We start from the raw sequence: 17,711 nt of genomic DNA, 5'->3' as shown, positions 1-17,711 counted from the left end.
AACAAACATTTGGTATTGCTAAGTCTCAATTCTATTAGTGGTTGCAGTTGAAGCAGGCCATTCAGAAGGGGTTCCCTGATTGGCGGAATCTGAATAAACAGTATAGTTTGCCAGTCCTATGCTTCCAGACAGATTTCCCCGGGCATCAGGCCGCCCAGTGGTATAAATTAATATCTGAATTTTTGAATAAGAAACCAAAGACTGGTCTTCGTGACATTTGGCACATTGAGATAAAGCAGCAGATTTCTGCGTCTCAATGGCCACGAATTTGGACTTGGAGGATGAGATGTACGGCGTCTGCATCTATGAGACAAACATAGATCTTGTTACATAGATCTTTTTGGACCCTGTTCGTTTACAGAAATTGGATAGTTCTCAGTCTAACAGATGTTGGCACTGTCATCTCGATGTAGGGACATTGGATCATCTACTGTTCTATTGTCCCTTGATACTTAAATTTTGGATATACATTTGGGGTCAAGTGAATAAAATATTGGAAAATCCAGTGGCTTTGACGTACGATACCATGCTATTTGGCTGAAGGCCCAGCAGCAGCCCAGCAGAAATGCCCAGCAGCAGCCAAGCAGAAAACCGGTGGCAGGCACTTTCTAACCAGCGACGCACGGGTAAGGACAGGGCCAGTCAGTGGGGGGGAAAAGGGGGGGAGGAGGCAATCGCGAAGCGAGAGAGCAGCGCCTGTGGCCTCGGTGGGAGCAATACTGCTGGTTCCCAGGGTCGGCTCGGGTGTCGGCTCGGGTCAGGTGTCGGCTTGGGGGTCGGGTGTCAGCTCGGGGGTCGGGTGGAATGAATCATCCGAGTTGCCATTATGGCCTATGGGGAAAGTTGCTTTTCTATATGAGTACTTTGGATTGCGAGCATGCTTCTGGAACGAATTATGCTCGCAAACCAAGATACCTCTGTAATCTCACAAACCATCTTCCCTGTTTCAACTTCTGTATAGCACCCCTTACTTCTAGGCCCCTCCCCTGCTTCTTCATGCCCCCCCCCCTTTCTACCTTCCCACTTCCTCTTTGATCTGTCGCCTTGAACTTGTATAGGTTTGTGCGACTCACAAATGGAAGATTCAATTCGATTAGATCTATTCAGTGGTTCACTGTGAACTTTTCAGCGGCCCCTCATATCTATGAGTACCCATTATAGGCCAGCACTGAGTGACAATTTTTTTTCGGTACCAATTTTTGAACACCATTTACTGAATGTAGAACAAAATGGTCTTACACAAATGTCACTTAATACTAACAAAACTAGGGAGATATTTTTATAATTCTGTGATGAAACTATAGAAATCACTCTCTAAATCACAGCTCTATTTTTCTATGTATTCCATACACTAATTTGTAAAGTGCTCAGACCCATAACCAACTTGTAATGTGATAACACAAAACTATGGTTATACTGGGACCATCATCACTCTTTACGGTCCCATCACCACTCGCTATATACCATTCTTAAGTAAATACAAATTGCTGTTCAACTTATCTGAACCGGCGAGTGGTTGCCATTTGTTAACCATAGTCTGAGGAAGAGTCTGCGAAACTCGAGTCGGGGGTCATCGTTCTTACTATGGCACTAGCACTTTAAAGCCAGGCTATGGTTAACAAAGACCAACTGATGGCAACCACTCGCCGGTTCAAATGTCAACATTCTCCTGAAAATCCAACATTCTCCTTCTTACTTTTGTTAAGAATTTTCTTCAGTGAAGCCAAATCTATCACCTTGGCCTACTGATGCTGGGATTAACCTTCATCTCTCACCTCTCTAGTTTCCACTCAATAGTTTTGGGAGAGGGGAGATATCATAATCCTTCAAATGTACTGTTCTGATGATTTTCTAAGGAAATAAATTCCATGTAAAAAATTACAAAAATAACAATTACCAGGTTTTGTCTGAGGTATTTCAGGTCTGGAAGTTATTTTTGGCTGAGAAGGAAGGACAAGGCTTTCAATAAGCGCTAAAATAACAGAAGAAAGAACCTGGATTAGAAAAAGTTTTACATTTTATGAGTAATTTCTTTGTATCCCAATTTTGAAACATTGCTGCTTTTCACCTGTTTAAAAGATGACAGATTTTGAAGAAGAATTGTGTAAGAGACAATATATGTAAGGTTTAGTAAATGTACTCCTAAGTTCTTTATTAGCAGTCACAGAGGTCTTTCCCCACTTTTACTTGGAAAGCTTACCCCCTCTTCTATGAAACCAAGCTAGCAGTTTCTAGTGTGGGGAGCCGCGCTAAATGGTCCGCGCTGCTCCCAACGCTCATAGGAATTCAATGAGCGTTGGGAGCAGCGCGAGCCATTCAGTGCGGCTCTCTGCACTAAAAACCGTTAGCGCGGTTTCGTAGAAGAGGGGGTATGTGTGCATGTAGTGTGTTCAAGGAAAAGTATCATGGAAGTGGCTCTGTATATAAGTTGGACACCCCCTGTAAGTTGTACTGCTGATGCAAGGTGAATGCTTATTCTGTAATGCCATGTGGGCACTCAGATTCCGTTATAGAATACAAAATTGCCTGCACAAATCAGATTTTTTTCTGGACATTTTACACAAGAACCTTTTTATACAATTACCATCCACAACAATAACTAAGTTTAACGTGTTTTGCTGTAATTCAGCTTTTGGAGAACACCTATCATTTATTCCAGTTTGTTGTCAGCTTTATTTTTTATATCAATTCTTGTTTAAGAGTTGATGATTGGTATTTCCATGTCTTCCCGACTAAACCTTATGAAAAAACAAAGAAGAAAAGACATCTAGATTTTCAAACCTGCACCGACTTTCAAGGCACCAGTAGGCGCCCAAATGAGGGGTGTTTAATAATTTATCTACCTCAGTAGGAAAGAAAAGAGTATTCAAAAACTTTTTATTTTTGTAGTTCACTGATAGTGCCATACACTTCATCCACTTTTCCTGCAATGATTTTAACCTCTTTGAAAATAATTCTTCTGTTTGACTTTGAAACCAAGATGTCATAGCTTCCTTGACATCTTCATCACTTGAAATCCGCTGTCCACAGAGAGATTTTTTCATAACTCGGAACAGGAAATAATGTGAGGGAGTCAGGTCAGGATTGTAGTGTGGCTGGTTCAGCTGCTGAAATCCACAATCTCAGATGGCATGATGTGCACCGCTACATTGTCATAAAGAAGCATTACGCCTGAGGTGAGATCTCCTTGTTTTTTTCTCTTTGATTGACTCCCGCAAAGTGATCATTATGTTGGCGTAATTCTCCCCGGTTATGGTTGTCTTGTGTGGCATGAACTCCAGAAGCAAAATACCTCCATCATCCCAGAAGACAGTTGTCATGACTTTACCTGCAGATTTTTCTATCTTGAACTTTTTTGGGGTGGGGGATGACTTGTGCTTCCACTGCATTGACAACATTTTAGACTCAGGATCTCTGTGATAGACCCAAGTCTCATGTCCAGTCACCAAATGAGGAAAAAAATTCACTTGGTCTTCATGAATTCACATGGTCTTCACAGAGCTTCTCCAAGTTCTCCTGACAGCACTGGAGCCTCATGGCCTTCTGATATGGTGTCAGCATTCTTGGAACCCATCTTGCATTAATCTTGGACATGTCCAAATTTTCATGAATTATTTTCCAAACTATATCTGCCGAGATACCCATTTCTTCAGCTATTCATGAAACCTTAATTTGTCTATGTGACAAAATTAAATCCTTAACTTTCTTGCACATTTCTGTGGAAGTTGCTTCCACAGGCTGTCCAAGGTGAGGGTCATCTTGAATGAACTCTCTACCTCACTTAAACTGCTTGTTCCAAAATTTTACTTTTTAGGATGATGGGCAGACTCACTATATACTGCAGTCATGTGTTCATGGATCTTCTTTGGCTTTTTTCCCTTAATTTGTGAGGAATTTTATCACTGAACGGTGCTCCAAATCTAGCAGTTTCCTACTTGATTCACACAAGGAGTCTCCTGACATCCTGTCTCTTGGAATGTTAGACTTGCATTGAACCGCAACTGTGCATGAGTAACCTTGAGACATGCCACAACATGCACAGACTTGTTTCAACACACTTGCTACTTTCTTTCATTCTCAGGTACATAAATGCCAAACAAGTTTTTTAACCGAAATTTTAGGGACATACCAGTACCTAGAAAATCAGCACCGGAATCACATCTATGTAGGCGCTTTAGGATGCAGAACACAAAAATAGGTGTGGCCAATGCTGGAAGTGGCATTAAGTGGCCTAAATTGCCTATGTAGGCACAATTCACATGAAGAGAAGCACTGGAAATGTAGGTCTGGAAAACCTTGGCCTACATTTCTGTCGCCTATTTTTCACATCAGTGCAATTCTGAAACTAGCACCGATGTGTGATTGACATGTGATCGGTGGCCACTTTTAAGGCGGCCGCTGATATTTGCGCCAGTTCAAGAGAATCCAGGCCTCAATGCCAGTGTAAAATGCATTATATTAGTAATATTGCACATTCCTGTAAAGCAGTGAGTCTTCCTCAGCCAGCTGGATTTTCAGAATTTCCTTACTGAAAATGAATAAGCTTAAAATTTCAAGTAAAAAAAAAAAGTTGATGTTAGGGCATTTAGAATTTAGGGTATTAATGCAAAGAATGGTGCTTTCCAAAATAGACTATTGCAATTCCTTTTTACTAGACTTGCCCCAATACAGCTTAAAATCACTTTAACAGGTATAAAAAGTTATGGCCCAATTGATGACAGGTACTCCCTGGAACTTGCCTACTTCACCTCTTTTTTGAAATCTTTCCACTGGGTATTTGTGGTTTTCCATATCAAGTTCAAGTTGCTTTTGCTCATTTGCAGTGGCGTACCTAGGGGGGGGGCCGGGGGGGGGGGCGGGCCGCCCAGGGTACCAGCCCTAAGAGGGTGTTCCCGGCCTTGCCGTTCAGTCCCCCGCCACCCCCGAAGGACCGCTCGCCCCACTGACCTTCCTGCACCACCTGTGAAGCAGCCCGCAGCAGGATCGCGCAGTCAGCGTCAGCATCCCTGCGCTGCTTCCTGCGCCGCGATCCCGCCCCTCCTCTGACGTCAGAGGAGGGGCGGGACCGTGGCGCAGGAAGCAGCGCAGGGATCGCTGACGCTGACTTCGCGATCCTGCTGCGGCTGTTCATAGGTGGTGCGGGGAGGCCAGGGGGGCGAGCGGTCCTTCGGGGTGGGTCGGGGCATCAGGCCTTCAGGGTGGGGCAGGCGGGCAGGCAAGCAGGCTTTCAAGGGGGAGGGGGGTGACAGGCAGGCAGGCAGGCCTTCAAGGGGGGACAGGCCTTCGGGGGGGGGGGCAGACCTTCAAGGGGTGCAGGCCTTCAAGGGGGGCAGGCAGGCCTTCAGGGGGGTGCAGGCCTTCGGGGGGGGGGTGTAGGCCTTTGGGGGGGTGCAGACCTTCAAGGGGGTGCAGGCCTTCAAGGGGGGGAACAGGCCTTCAAGGGGGGAAAGGCAGGCAGGCCTTCAAGGGGGGGACAGGCCTACAAGGGGGGGGGACAGGCCTACAAGGGGGGGGACAGGCCTACAAGGGGGGGGGACAGGCCTACAAGGGGGGGGACAGGCCTTCAAGGGGGGTGCAGGCCTTCAAGGGGGAGACAGGCCTTCAAGGGGGGAAAGGCAGGCAGGCAGGCCTTAAAGGGGGGACAGGCCTACAAGGGGGTGGGACAGGCCTTCAAGGGGGGGACAGGCCTTCGGGGGGGTGCAGACCTTCAAGGGAGTGCAGGCCTTCGGGGGGGGGGGGTGCAGTCCTTCAAGGGGGTGCAGGCCTTCAAGGGGGGGAAAGGCAGGCAGGCAGGCAGGCCTTCAAGGGGGGGACAGGCCTACAAGGGGGGGAGAAGCTACAAGGGGGTGGTACAAGCCTTCAAGTGGGGGACAGGCCTTCGGGGGGGGTGCAGACCTTCAAGGGAGTGCAGGCCTTCGGGGGGGGGTGCAGTCCTTCAAGGGGGTGCAGGCCTTCAAGGGGGGGAAAGGCAGGCAGGCAGGCCTTCAAGGGGGGGACAGGCCTACAAGGGGGGGAGAAGCTACAAGGGGGTGGTACAAGCCTTCAAGTGGGGGACAGGCCTTCGGGGGGGGGTGCAGACCTTCAAGGGAGTGCAGGCCTTCGAGGGGGGTGGTGCAGGCCTTCAAGGGGGTGCAGGCCTTCAAGGGGGGACAGGCCTTCAAGGGGGGAAAGGCAGGCAGGCAGGCCTTCAAGGGGGGACAGGCCTACAAGGGGGGGGGGGAGAAGCTACAAGGGGGTGGGAGAGGCCTTCAAGTGGGGGACAGGCCTTCGGGGGGGTGCAGGCCTTCGGGGGGGGCAGACCTTCAAGGGGGGGGCAGGCAGGCAGGCCTTCAAGGGGGGGACAGGCCTACAAGGGGAAGGGACAGGCCTTCAAGGGGGGTGCAGGCCTTCAAGGTGGGACAGGCAGACCTTTAAGGGGGGACAGGCCTTTGGGGGGGGGGGGACCATGATTTAGAAGTACACAGAGGGAAGGGGGTGTTCAAAGAGACATGCATATGCCAAACTTTGGGGGGGGAAAGAAATAATGGGTCTGAAAATAGAGGAGAGGGAGAGAGATGATGGACCATGGGATTTAGGGAGGGAAGGAACAGAAAGGGAGAGAAATTGGACACAAGGGATGGTGTGGAGGAGGGATAGAGATACTGGATAGGAGGGTAATTAGGAAAAGAAACGGAGAGATGGTGGACTCTGGGATGGTGGGGAAGGAGGGAGAGATGCCGGATGAAAGGGTATTTAAGAAAAGGTGGATCTGTGGAGGGAGATGAAAAAAAGGAAAGATACCAGACTTCCTGGGAAGGGAAGGGAAATGGAAAGGGAGGACAGAGTTGGCAGATGGATGGTTAGCATGCAGAAAGAAGGAGACCCTGGCAAGCAAGTTATCAGAAGAAAACCAGAGCCTTGGACCAACAAGATTTGAAATATAACCAGACAACAAAAGGTAGAAAAATTAATTTTATTTTCTGTTTTGTGATTATAACATGTCAGATTTGAAATGTGTATCCTGCCAGAGCTGATGTTGGACTGCAAACGTGAGCTAGGATTTAACAGAAAGAGGAAAAGTCCTTTTTGTTTCTTTATTTTATTTACACCACAGCGCCAGTGTGGTTAGGAGAAGCCAAAGGGGGTGAAAAAGCTATAAAACCCACCAGGAGTTTTGAAAAAAGTCACCCAACTGGGCAGGAAAATCGAATTGAAAAACCAATTCAATAGGGCTGAATCGAATCAAAATTTTTTTTTCCTGTATCTGGCAGCATTAGTTTGCGCTACTGTCTTAGACTTTAGGACCTGGGATTGGGGAGAGATGGCATCCTCAGTACTTTATAATGCAAGTGAAACGAGGATTTGGTCAGACTTTTGAAGGGTCTGCAGAAAAAAAATATTGTATAGGCCGGGGACATGAGACAGCAGGAAATGGGAACTTTTCTTCCTTCTATTTTTGTGAATGGAAAGGCTGAGGATGTCAGAGAGGTCAGTTAAAATATGTGCTTTATAAGAAAATATAATAATGTGTTTTATAAAGTTTATAGCATAGCTGGCCTACCCAGTGAGGTGTTCCTAGTGGTGATGGTGGCAGCGTGTCAATGTGTTGAGAGGAAGAGGTGGTCTGGGAAATTCTGCTGAGCAAACTCCGGGCCCATTTCCACCCCCCAGTTAGTCCACTCCACTTAACTGATTCACACACTGAGTGGGTCTTTGGGTGTTGTTTTGGGATCTCTTCCAGTGGTTTATCTCCTTCTGGTCCAAGGAAGGAAACTTTGTTATCCTTAGCATTGACCTACAGAATATGTTTGTAACAGCGCTGCTTGTGTGGCATTAGGCTATGTAGTGATCGAAAGAAAAAAACAGACCTTTGCACATTTTTGCACTATATGGTGGGTGTATGAGGAGATTCACATTTCCTGCACAGCTAAGTCCATGTGAAGTTACCTTGTGCTGTATTTGACATCTAGCAAGGTCTCTGTTTGAAAGGAAAGATCTAAACTTAAAAATGAAGTGGCCAGAAGTTATGGTAAAAGCAGATAGTGTAGATGGTTTTAAGAAAGATTTGGACAAATTCCTGGAGGAAAAGTCCATAATCTGTTATTAAGACATGGGGGAAGTGTCTGCTTGCCCTGGATCGGTAGCATGGAATGTTGCTACTCTTTGGGTTTTGACCAGGTATTAGTGTCCTGGATTGGCTACCATGAGAATGGGCTACTGGGCATGATGGACCATTGGTCTGACCCAGTTAGGCTATTCTTATGTTATGTTCTCATCTGTAGGGGCCTTTGTTTTCACTTCTTATTTTAATGTATTTTTTTTCTGGGAACTTATCAGTGTTTTTTATAATGGGAACAAAAATGGAAGAGAATTAATGTGTGTGGAATGGGGGGTAACTAATTTCTTCAGCTAAATAATTCAATCCACTTCAAACAGACATAGGAGAACTTGTGCACCATTCACACACCCTCCAACCAAAAACGTCAAAAGAAAAAAACTGTTCGACAACCTCCTAGCCATTCGAGCTGCAACACTCGACCCCCAACTCTACAACCAATTGATAGCAACCACAGACTGCAAAACCTTCAAAAAGAAATAAAAACCCTTCTATTCAAAAAACACATAAAACCGAACTAACACAATCAGAACTGTCCCAAGCATCACCTGCAACTACTCCATATGTACTTCTAATGTCATGACAATTTAGACATAATTTATGTTATGTTATGTTTGGAATAATGGTTACATATATGAGGTTCAATAAAAGAAAATTTTCACTGCCTGTTTCTATTCTGACCATTTATTCCATTTCATGGTTATTGCAAAAAAAAATAAAAAAAAAATTTTTTTACATGGGGGGGGGGGGGTGTCAAAAAATGATGGGCCCCGGGTGCCACATACCCTAGGTACACCACTGCTCATTTGCAAATCTTTTCAGCATAATGCGCCTTACTTACTATCTGACAACTGTCTTGAGAGTTTACAGACCCTGGCAGAGTCTTGTGCCCTGAGACTACTCAGTACTTATCCATTATTTCACTTAGAAGGCCTCATTTTGCAGAAACAACAGCCTGCTCATTTTCAATTATTGGAAGAGAAGAATTGAATAAGCTGTCAGTCTCCCTACCAGTGCTGCAAGAGCTGTCTGAAACTCTAAGTTTTCACAAGTGGGCTAACACCTTTATGTAGATGATCTAACATTCTACTGCAGAATTATACCTATATACAAATTCAATCCCAAGTTCCAACTTCATATAACAATATGGCTTCAAACAGCAATTATCCCTCTTTTGCTCTTTCTTTTCTCCCATGGCCTCAACGACACCACATACCGCTCAAAAAACTTTCATAGTGGCATGCTTTACGTGCCCTTTCGTCATTGGCTCTTTATCATCCTTATACTCATTTCATTAAATCTTAGTAAAAGGCATAGTCCTCAAACATAAAACTTCATCTATATAAGAAAATTTTACTTAGCTTGGTTAGTTGCAATAATTTTCAGCACTCGGGGAGACTAGTAACCGACATGTTTCGCACAAGGTTTTTTCAAGGATACTCCCCAGAGCTGTCTTTGTTATCTGATGCAACTATTTAATCATGTTTCCTGGCAGATACTGATAAAAGTTTATGGATATAATTTTATTTTGTTTCATTACGATTGTATTTCTGTTTATGAGTGTATGTTTTGTTGCAGAATATACATAGATTAATTAATAAGGTAGATTTGTATGCAAAGCAGGGAGTACATTCAAACCTATCTCATATGTATTTATTGTGATTATCCTGAGGTCTCGCTGGCTTGGTGTGTCCCAAGAACTGAGTTGAGAGCCACTGCTGTAAGGAAAAGCAAACCAAATGAATGAGGTTATTCAGTACCAAAGGGAGATGGTGTGTGCTTTGAAGGAGTAGATACAACCACTGACAGAAGGTAAGAGAAGACCTTGGGAAATAAACTTTTGCTAGATGATACAGAAGGTGCAGGTGATCCAGCTGCATAGGAAGGAACATTAAGAAACTTTGCTTTCCTTTCAAAAGTTAAAAATCCATCTATAGCAGTGGTCTCAAACTCAAACCCTTTGCAGGGCCACATTTTGGATTTGTAGGTACTTGGAGGGCCGCAGAAAAAATAGTTAACGTCTTATTAAAGAAATGACAATTTTGCATGAGGTAAAACTCTTTATAGTTTATAAATTTTTCCTCTTGGCTAAGTCTTAATAATAATATTGTAATTTATAGCTAAAGAGACATATGATCAATAAACTATTTTATTTTACTTTTGTGATTATGATAAACATACTGAGGGCCTCAAAATAGCACCTGGCGGGCTGCATATGGCCCCCGGGCCGCGGGTTTGAGACCACTGATCTATAGCAATGTGAGGTAGCACATGGTATATTCTTCCCGAAGCTGACTGAAATGCTCTAGTAAGATGTGAAAGAAGCAATGAAAGCCTGATTCAGACCGTAAGGCATGCTCAGTGCAGTTAAGCAAGAACAGGTTGTATCTAAAAGCAGAAAGAAGCTTCATCAGTAGACACGATGACTTCAAGTGACCACAGGGCCGAAAGTGGCAAGAAATGTCAAAAGCACCTGGTTTGAGGGAGAACATACCATTACCCAACGTTACTGCTGGCTGTTCAGAGGTAAAAGACGGTGCAAGAATTGTTCCTGGGAGTGTTTGACTGGTTGTCACTGAAATAAATGCATAGAGTTATAATGTAGTTCAATGTACAGTAAAACTCAAACTAGTCTGTACGTAAAACCAAATTATTTCAATTGCTGATATATTTTTGCAGAATCAAACACCAACATAGCCCAAGCATGAAAACCTAAGTGAACTAAATTTGATTAGGATCCTATTGACAAATAACCGGATTAGAGACAGGTTTTCGGATCAGAGGCACTGACATGACCCAATTTTAAAGAAAATAAATTTATGGGTTGGTATCAGAAGGATTTACTTAGCTAAAATCAGGGTTTAGCTGCATAGATCTACCTGTACAAAAACTGGCTCCTTATACTGGTTAAAGTTGGGCAGCTAAAACTATAAGTTGTACAAATTTCACTGGTTAGAAAAGAGACCAGGCAGGGGCAGCCTAAGAGGGATGCAGGGCCAAGTGTAAAATGTTATTGCAGAGCCACATTTACATATTTCCATAAGAAAGCAGTGGCTGAAAAGTAAGGCCATGGGTAAAAATGCAGCTGCTCAATGGTAGGATCAGGCATTCCTGGATCAGGCTTTGAAATCTTGGTGGGTATGACATTTATTTATTCAATTTTTTTTAGCCCGTCCTCCCAGGAACTCAGATTGGGTTAAAAATCAGATACTCAAGAATTTTCCCTTTCTTTCTGGCAGGCTCATAGTCTATCTCAGGGGTGTCAAAGTCCCTCTTCGAGGGCCGCAATCCACTTGGGTTTTTAGGATTACCCCAATGAATATGCATGAGATCTATTTGCATGCACTGCTTTTATTGTATGCTAATAGATCTCATGTATATTCATTGGGAAAATCCTGAAAACCCGACTGGATTGCGGCCCTCGAAGAGGGACTTTGACACCCCTGGTCTTTCTAATGTACCTGGGGCAGTGGAGGATTAAGTGACTTGTCCAGGGTCACAAAGAGTAGCTGGGGTTTGAACCCACAACCTCAGGGTGCTGAGGCTGTAGCTCTAACCCATCCAGCATTAATTAATTAAATGTCTATGTATCAGAATTTGAACACTACATCTAGGCCACAGTGCAAAGGATGTGCGTCTCTTAAAACAGTGGTTCCCAACCCTGTCCTGGAGGACCACCAGGCCAATTGAGTTTTCAGGCTATCCTTAATGAATATGCATGGCGCAGATTTGCATGCCTGTCACTTCCATTATATGCAAATCTCTCTCATGCATATTCATTATGACTAGCCTGAAAACCCAATTGGCCTGGTGGTCCTCCTGGACAGGGTTTTGAACCACTGCCTTAAGAGACGCACATCCTTTGCACTGTGGGCTTCTTTCATAGGAAATCTTTCAGTAGGGCAGTGTGATTCTAAATCCCTACAAAAATATGTTTAATTATTTTTTATTTTGCAAAGTGCATAGTCAGTATTCAAGTTTCAAGTTTATTATAAAATTTGATTAATTGCCTATTCCAAATTTTAAGCGATGTACAAATCGATAAAAATTACAGAACTAGGGGAAACAAACACAACTAACAAAGGGACTAAATCTACTAAACATAATAAAAACCAACTTATACAAACATAATAAGACAAAAGGAAAGGCAAGGAAAGAAATACAATCTGATTAATATGAGGAAAAACAATTAAGGTTAAAAACTATAAAGATAAAAAAGAGAGCCATGAGCAATTCATTTAGTCATTGAATGCATCTTTAAAAAGAAAACTCTTAAGTTTGCTCTTAAATTTTTCCAAATTCTTTTCCTCTCTTAAATAAATTGGAAGTGAATTCCATGTTTGAGGAGCTGTGATAGAAAAGATAGATTGCCGCCGTGTGTTAGTAATTCAGTGGTGGTTGTAAGCCTGATTTATAAAATGCTATTTGTAATGTTTTACAAATATGTATATTTAGTGCATCTATATGGATAGATTCCAGCACTTATGTACAAGACGGTCACTACATGCACAGCAGCAATATTTCGTGGCTGTATGAATGGTTTGCAGTTTAATTTAGTTCAGCTCTTTTACTGACCTAAATTAAACCACTCAGCACTATAGAAAACCACTGATTTACTACCATCTTGATAGGAAGGCATCCTAACTTCACTTTGGCACTATCTGTTTGCTAGAAAAAGGATTGCATCTAATTTTGCCATTACCAGGTTTTGTTTGGGACATTTCTGGCCTCACTGAAGCTTTTGGTAAAGAAGGAATGAGCTGTTTTTCACTTATAGCTGAAAGAAAAATTGGATTAGAAGTCAGTTAATCCAGGTATTGCTTTCATAGTGCATTTAGTAACCTTAGGTAAAAGCTGGATGCTCGGACACTAGGTTCAATAAATATAAATTCTTGTTTAAGAGCAGGTACAAAGTATTCCTCCAGACTAAACATGAAAAAGCAAAGAAGAAAAGACCTTTGTGCCTGCCTGATTAGACGCATGATGTCAAAGCGTTCAATGCAGTGGCTTAGCCGGGGGGACCTCAGAAACCTGGACCCCCACATCAGGTTCATGCTCCCTCCAACACTGCTGCATCCAGTACATGGCTAGCAGTGGTGTTTAAGCCATGCCAGCAAAAGAGTTTCACTGATGGAGCTCAGCCTGTGTTGCCTGAGCAACAGGAAGTCGGCAGGGTGCTCTGGCGGCTGGTGCTGCACTTCTGTGCATGCTGAGTTCACATATGAAATGAGCATGCATGGAAGTGCTGGGTGTCAGAGGCCAAAGCAGCCTACCAAGTTCTGCTGCTTGGGTAATGTGGGCTGGGCTCTGGCAGGAAAACTCTTATTGGCTGGCAGAGCTTGAGCATCCCTGCCAGCAAAGATGTGATGGGGAGGGGGCAACAACAGCAACCAGTATGAGGGGTGGAGGGATGGGGAGAGGGACTGGGAGGAAATGCTTGGCCTCCACAGTCCACCCTTGGACCCCCTCAATCAAATTCTGGCTATTCCTCCGGTTTAATGTTGTACATTCCTGTAAAGTAGTGAGTCTTCCTCAGTCAGATGGGTTTTCAGGTTTTCCATATTAAAAACGTAAAAGTTTAAAAGGTTAAGTTGACATCAGATGCTTCAGACTTTAAGGCATAATGCAAAAAAAAAAAAAAATAATAATAAAAAATGGTGCTTTCTCTCTTTTAAGATAAGATAGTTAATTTTGTAAACTGCCCTGATCCGGTAAGGCTGGGCAGTATATCACATTTTTAAATAAACATAAACTCATATATTCTATCTTTTTTGAAATTATTGCATGGGTAGACTGTGATTTTGTATATCAAGTTAAAGTAACCTTTACCCATTTGCATATCTTTATAGCATGATAAGAACATAAGAATTGCCAATACTGGGATAGACTGAAGGTCCATCAATACTGTTTCCAAAAGTGACCAACCCAGGATCCAAGTACCTAGCTAGATCTCAAGTAATAAAACAGATTTTATGCTGCTTATCCTAAGAATATGCAGTGGATTTCCTCAATTCTTCAAATAATGCATCACTCAACAAAGCTCATATTCTTCAATTCATTCTTTCCACAGCATTGCACAGAGAGAGTGGTGGTCTGATCTAAATGGGGACTTTCCTTGAAACAGCTAATTGTGAAATGCGAATTCACGTCAGAGTCCCTCCTTGCTGCTAATTAAGATAAGTGCTTTTGGCATAATATTAACTTTATAGGATGTATGACTAAGTTGATTAAGTTTAGACCAATGAGGAGGCTTGCTACAAAGTGCTTGAATTGTACATGAAATAGATAATTCAAGCATAGCCCTGAGGTCAACAGAATAAAGAAGGAAAGATCTTGGAAAAACTTTAATCTATAAATGAAAGATGAAGTTATTTATTTATTGAAGCAAATTTATAAGAAGAGTAAAGTGGAAAGAATGAATTGAAGAATATGAGCTTTGTTGAGTGATACATTATTTGAAGAATTAAGTTATTAGCTTCACTCTAAGTTATTCTAAATTCAAAAAGGCTACGTATTTGGTGGATTTCCTCAAGGCATCTCAATAATGACCGATGGACTTCCCTTTTAAGAATTTATCCAAAACTTTTTAAAACTCCACTAAGCTAAGTGATTTCACCACATTCTCCTGCAACGAATTCCACATTTAATTCCACCCTGTAAGAAGAAATATTTTCTCTGGTTTGTTTTAAATCTAGAACTTAGTAGCTTCATCGCATTCCCCCATAGTCCTAGTATTTTGGAAACAGTGAATAAGCGATTCATATCTACCCTTTCCACTCCACTCAGTATTTTATAGACCTCTATCATATCACCCCTGAGCTGTCTCTTCTCCAAGTCGAATAGCCCTAGGTGCTTTAGCCTTTCCTTATAGGGAAGTTGACCCATCCCTTTTATCATTTTCATCGCCCTTCTCTGAACCTTTTCTAATTCCACTATAACTATTTTGAGATACGGCGACCAGAATTGGACACAGTATTCAAGATGCGACCGTAGCATAGAGCGATTTTCATCATTGTTTTCTATTCCTGACAGAACCAAGCAAGAATCTTGTGCTCTGAGGGCACCCAGCATTTATCCATTCCTTCACTTAGAAAGGCTCATTTTGCAGAAACAAAAGCCTGCTCTTTTTAGTTACTGGGACAGAAGAATTAAATAGGCTGCAGTCCCCCTCCAGTGCTGACAGACATAAAAGAATGCAAGAGGTGATTGAAGATTTTGGCACTGTCTGCTAGAAAAAGAATTTTATCTAATTTTGCAAATCAGTTTTCAGGAATACGAGCAATAATGCCATTACCAGGTTTAGTGTGGGACATGTCTGGCCTCACTGAAGCTTTTGGTAAGGAAGGAATGAGCTGTTTTTCACTTATAGCTGAAAGATAAAATTGGAATAGAAGCCAATTATTGCAGGTATTGGATTCACAGTACATTTAGGGCTCCTTTTACAAAGGCGTGCTAGCGGTTTTAGCGCACGCTAGCTGCTACCGCCTCCTTTTAAGCAGGCGGTAATTTTTCGGCTAGCGCACACTATAGCACGCTAATCTTGTGCGTGCGCTAAAAAAGCCAGCGCACCTTAGTAAAAGGAGCCCTTAGTAATCTTAGGTAAAATGTGGATGCTCAGATACTAGTTTCAATAAATAGGAATTCTTGTTTAAGAGCAGGTGACAGATATTTCTACTTCTTTCAGACTAAAAAGCAGAGAAAAAAAGGCCTCTGTGTGTTATTGGACACACATGAGGTCACAGCATTCAAAGTTTTAGTAATATTATACATTCCTGTAAAGCAGGGGTTCCCAAGTCCCTCCATGAGGGCCGAATCCAGTCGGGTTTTCAGGATTTCCCCAATGAATATGCATGAGATCTATGTGCATCCACTGCTTTCAATGCATATTCATCGGGGAAATCCTGAAAACCTGACTGGATTCGGCCCTCAAGGAGGGACTTTGGAGACCCCCTGCTGTAAAGCTTTGAGTCTTCTTCAGGCAGATGGCTTTTCAGGTTCTCTATAATGAAAATGTAGAACAGTGGTTCCCAAACCCTGTCCTGGGGGACCCCCAGCCAGTCGGGTTTTCAAGATATCCCTAATGAATATGCATGGCAGAGATTTGCATATAATGGAAGCGACAGGTATGCAAATCTCTCTCATGCATATTCATTAGGGATATCTTGAAAACCCGACTGGCTGGGGGTCCCCCAGGACAGGGTTTGGGAACCACTGATGTAGAAGCTTCAGCTGACATAAGATTCTTCAGACTTTAAGACAGTGGCGCTATCCAAACTGGACTATTGTAATTCCTTGTTATTAGGCTTGTCCAATTAAATTAAATCCATGCCAACAGGTACAAAATGCTGTGGCCCGATTGCTGACAGGTGCTCCCCGAAATTTGCACATTTGACCTTTTCTGAAGTCTTTTCCCTAGTGACCAGTGGTTTTCCCTGTCACATTCAAGTTATTTCTGCTCTTTACAACATAGTGCTGCTTACTTACTATTTGACGGCATTCCTGAGAGTTTGCAGTAGAGAATGACACGGAGGACAAATTTTTCCCCATCCCTGTGAGAAACTAATTTTCCCGTCCCCGTGAGTTCTTTCCTGTCCCTGCCCCATTCCTGCAAGCTCCATCCTCAACTGCACAAGCCTCAAACACTTTAAAATCATAAGTGTTCGAGGCTTGTGCGGTTAAGGCAGAGCTTACCAGAATAGGGCAGGGACAGAGACAAAACACTCAGAGAAGGGATAAGGAAATTGTGTTCAAATTTCAAGTTTCTTTATTTTTGATATACCGTTTATCAAGCAGGTTTCTAAACGATTTACAGTAAAATGAATTTTAAAATTAAAGATATAACATATCTAGAGTTAAAAGTAAAGATAAAAACATAAAAAGGGGACATGAATGGACTGATGTTCACAAAACGAGGGGGAGGAGAAAATAGGTAAGTTAATAAATGGTTCATAGACAACCCCGCGAAAGACAAAGGCGCGCGCTGACAACTGTGCGCAAGACGGAGGCACGCGCCGAAGAAAATTACAGTTTTTAGGGGATCCGACGGGGGATTTTGTTGGGGAGCCTCCCCAGTTTACTTAATAGAAATCGCACTGGCGTTATGGGGGGTTTGGGGGGTTGTAACCGTCCACATTTTACTGTAAACTTAACTTTTTCCCTAAAAACAGGGAAAAAGTGAAGTTTTCAGTAAAATGTGGGGGGTTACAACCCCCCAAACCCTCCACAATGCCCCCACAAAGCGGCACGATCTCTATTAAGTAAAGTGGGGGGGTTCCCCCCACGCCCCCCCCGTCGGAGCCCTAAAAACAGTAATTTTGTGTGGCGTGCGCCCCCCGCGCTGCGCTCAATTGTCTGGGCGCGCCTTTGTCCCGGCGCGTTTTTGACCTGACACCTAATAAATACATTGAGATTGAAAATATAAACAAAAGGGAGGAGAGTGGAAGGAGGGGAGATACATTATGGTAGGGCTCGCTTCAAAAGAAGTGTTTTTTCCAAAATACTTCAATGAACTACATGAGAATTATTTGAAAAAGATGAGATCAGAGAATGTAGAGACGGGGACAAATTTGTCCTCATAACCTGGCAAGGTCTTGTGCTTTGAGACCACCCAGCACTT

General features: G+C 43.1%; 1 protein-coding gene across 50 annotated transcripts in view; it reads right to left on the bottom strand.

The window, feature by feature from the left end:
• Positions 1-17,711, bottom strand: part of ABI3BP (ABI family member 3 binding protein) — a 433,553-nt gene that overhangs the window by 167,036 nt on the left and 248,806 nt on the right. For 20 of the 50 annotated variants that reach the window (XM_033942670.1, XM_033942663.1, XM_033942658.1 and 17 more), the window contains 4 exons: positions 15,390-15,464; positions 12,798-12,872; positions 10,569-10,670; positions 1,898-1,972 (listed from right to left, as the gene is read on the bottom strand). The exons of 7 other annotated variants lie outside the window; for them this stretch is intronic. In XM_033942670.1, the coding sequence (XP_033798561.1) occupies positions 1,898-1,972; positions 10,569-10,670; positions 12,798-12,872; positions 15,390-15,464 (327 nt within the window). The remainder of the gene's footprint in view (positions 1-1,897; positions 1,973-10,568; positions 10,671-12,797; positions 12,873-15,389; positions 15,465-17,711) is intronic. 23 more of the 50 variants (XM_033942689.1, XM_033942690.1, XM_033942698.1 and 20 more) reach the window with 10 other exon arrangements.

The sequence above is a fragment of the Geotrypetes seraphini genome, chromosome 4, assembly GCF_902459505.1.
Source record: "Geotrypetes seraphini chromosome 4, aGeoSer1.1, whole genome shotgun sequence".
NCBI classification, from domain to species: domain Eukaryota; kingdom Metazoa; phylum Chordata; class Amphibia; order Gymnophiona; family Dermophiidae; genus Geotrypetes; species Geotrypetes seraphini.
The sequence above is the reverse complement of the archived record's forward strand: the minus strand, read 5'-3'. Positions and strand labels throughout refer to the sequence as shown.